This window comes from Bison bison, unplaced genomic scaffold (genome assembly GCF_000754665.1).
Source record: "Bison bison bison isolate TAMUID 2011002044 unplaced genomic scaffold, Bison_UMD1.0 scf7180017847767, whole genome shotgun sequence".
Classification (NCBI taxonomy): Eukaryota; Metazoa; Chordata; class Mammalia; order Artiodactyla; family Bovidae; genus Bison; species Bison bison.
In genome coordinates this window covers 2,906-6,260 of record NW_011478340.1, presented here as the reverse complement: position 1 = coordinate 6,260, position 3,355 = coordinate 2,906, and the positions used below count along the sequence as shown (strand labels likewise).

At 35.1% G+C, this 3,355-nt stretch overlaps 1 protein-coding gene across 1 annotated transcript; it reads left to right on the top strand.

Annotated features, from left to right (window-relative positions):
- On the top strand, positions 1 to 861 carry LOC104991427 (olfactory receptor 2H2-like). The gene has a single exon (XM_010843890.1). It carries the CDS (start codon positions 1 to 3, stop codon positions 859 to 861), a length of 861 nt encoding a protein of 286 aa, XP_010842192.1.
- The last annotated feature ends 2,494 nt before the right edge of the window (positions 862 to 3,355 follow it).

Genomic DNA, 3,355 nt, shown 5'->3' with positions numbered 1-3,355 from the left:
ATGGTTCTCCTTCTTGTCGTCTCTATCATATACATTCTGACACTGATGGGGAACACAGCGATCATACTGGTCTCATACTTTAACCCCAAACTCCACACACCCATGTATTTCTTCCTCTCCAATCTCTCCTTCCTGGACCTCTGTTTCACCACCAGTGTTGTCCCACAAATGCTTTGGAATCTCAAGGGGCCTGACAAGACCATTAGCTACACTGGCTGTGTGATCCAGCTGTACGTTGCTTTGGGGCTGGGCTCCACGGAGTGTGTCCTGCTGACTATTATGGCCTATGACCGCTTCAATGCCATCTGTCAACCCCTCCACTATGGAGTGATCATGCACCCAAAGCTCCTCCAGCAACTAGCAGCTCTGGCTTGGATCAGTGGCTTTGTGGAGTCCACGGTTCAGACCATCCTTGTTTTCCAATTGCCTCTCTGCAGCCATCACATGGTGGATGACTTCATGTGTGAGGAGCCTGCCCTGATTAAGATTGCCTGTGTGAACACGACCTTCCTGGAAAATGAGCTCTCCATAGCTTGTGTCCTCTATGTGGTGATACCTCTGGGGCTTATTCTGGTCTCCTATGGCTGCATTGTTAGGAATGTGCTGAAGATAAAATCCACTGAAGGCAGGAGGAAAGCATTTGGGACTTGTGGGTCCCACCTAATTGTTGTAGTTTTGTTTTTTGGGACTCTAGCTTCCATTTACATTCAACCCAAGAGCAAATACACACAGAATTACAGCAAATTCCTCACCCTCTTCTACACTGTAGTGACACCCTCACTTAATCCTTTGATCTACACCTTGAGAAACAAAGAAGTTAAGTGGGCGCTAAGAAGGTTGCTGGGAAGAGACCCAAGTTAGGGAGAAATGTAAAATATCCTCATACAATCCCTCAGATAGTAAGGACTTTTAGCATCATCTAATTTTGGTTTTTCCTTTTGTTTGTAAAGATCACAGCTAAATCTCCTGAATAAAATGGTATGAAATTTTCTTTCAGAGACACCCTGAAGCTGCCTACTGTAAATCCTCATATTCCTTTCCAGAAATGTTATGTCTCTTTTTTCTTTTGGCTGTTTTCTAAAGATTCTATGAATAAATAAATATTTATAGTGGTGCATATGTATATGTATTATAATTTTATAAATCCTAGAGTTATTGCTTTAGAGATTAACTAATAGCAGGGTGGATATGTTCATGACAGATCTATTTTCTCATCACAGAAGAAATCACCTGCGTCATAGAGATAGAACTTTCTGAGAACTTTCTATTGTTCTCCAGATCTCTCATTCAGTAGTTCCACAGGCCATAACTGTTCTGTCCATTGTTTACATACAAGCATAAAGGTCCACTGGAAAACCTACAATTACCTAACACGTTTTCTTTTGGAGGGGATTATTGATTCTTGTTCATTTACCAGAGGCATCTGGGACTAAGTACATCCAGAGATTTTTCTGATCTCTTCCACCCACAGAGAAGCTTCCAAGAGATATGAGCCATGAGACTGAGTATTTCTCATTTATAAATCTCTTGTCCTCACACAATGGCTCTCAATCTCTTTTGATCAAATCTTTAACTCTCTATCTGGAATCTAAGAAGATATGCATTAGAATTTTAAAGTATTGTCATTTAATCTAAATATCTATATTTGTCACAATATATAGATTTCTTTACTAAAACATGTCTTTGGCCTCCTATATGTTATTCACTTTTATGGATATCATAACTTTAGAAAATAATTCTCTTCATATTGAATATAAAGCTTTACCTATTCTAATAACATACTTTAAAATCTTGGTAATATGTTCAGTTTAAAAATATTGACCTAATTTTACCCATATCCACATGGTTATTTGCTTATAAAATATTATCAGTAGTTTATTGGCTTTAATTCTAGAGCCTGCTTAGATATACGTGCAACATGCTATGGTTTTATAAATGTCATCTGCTTTTTTCTTAAATGGGGATTTCTCTGGTGGTCCAGTGGTTAAGACTGCATGCTTCCAAAGCAGGAGGCATGGTTTGATCCCTGGTTGGGGATCTAATTCCACAGATTCTGTGAGCTGCTGCGAAAAAAATTAATTCTTTTAACAGAGATTAAATCCTAGTAATCATTTTAAGAAAGATAAATAATTCTATCTGGATATATTAAATTGAATAAATTAGTAAAGAAAAGCAACTATATTGGAGAAGAAAATAAATGGTCTAGTTAGGAGGCATGATAAGGTTAACAGGTGGCATTTAAGTAAACTTTCTATATCTCTGTTCATAAGATAAAATTTTATTGGCATTAATAATTAAAACTGGTTATATTCAAATCAAATTACTTCACTGATTGATTAGGACAGGTAAATGCATACTAAGCACTAAGATTACCCAAATCATTTAAAATCTTATAATTTTAATTATACAATAAAATTTTAAAAGCTATTGAAAATGATATCCTCATGCCCACACTGGGATAGAACTTTAATACTTTCCATGTATTCTTTTTGTATGTAGTAGAGTAATTTAAAAAATAAGACAAATCTATAAGAAGATGCACTGTAAAGAATACAGAAAAGACATACCAGGTGAATTTTAGCCAACAAAGAAGACCGGCATGATCTTACTAGTATCAAACAGGGTAGCCTTTAAGGGATGAACTATTATTAGGTATAAGGGGAGACATTGCATAATGTAAACTATTTAGTTAACTTGAAAGCTATAATAATCTTTAATTATGATGCTTTCTACCAAATGACTTTAAAATATGAAGCAAAACCTAACATATAAAAAAGGAAATAGGCAAATTCACAGCCAGAATTGAACGGATAACTGGTAGAAAAGATATACAAACATAAATGAATAAGGACATAGAAAATATAAAGAGCACAGCAAAAATTACAAAATTAATATAGTGAAAACACTGAAGGCATGAAGACATACAAAATTTTTTAGGCACACACAGGACATTAATAAAACATTGGCATATATTGAATAATAAATTAATACATTTCAGAAGTTTAAAAGCATAAGAGCATTTTGTCTAGAAAAAAATCAAACGAGGCCAGAAATGAGTAACAAGTGAACAAAAGATTAGTGCTCTTAATGTGTAAATATTTCTAATATGGAAAATGGATATAATATAATTTAAAATAAACCCACATACACAATGGAGTATTACTCAGCCATTAAAAAGAATACATTTGAATTATTCTAATGAGGTGGATGAAACTGGAGCCTATTATACAGAGTGAAGTGAGCCAGAAAGAAAAACACCAATACAGTATACTAACGCATATATATGGAATTTAGAAAGATGGTAAGGATAACCCTGTATGCGAGACAGCAAAAGAGACACAGATGTATAGAACAG

Coding starts and splice junctions, on each gene's coding strand:
- LOC104991427 (XM_010843890.1), top strand. CDS start 1: ATGGTTCTCCTTCTTGTCGTCTCTATCATATACATTCTGACACTGATG.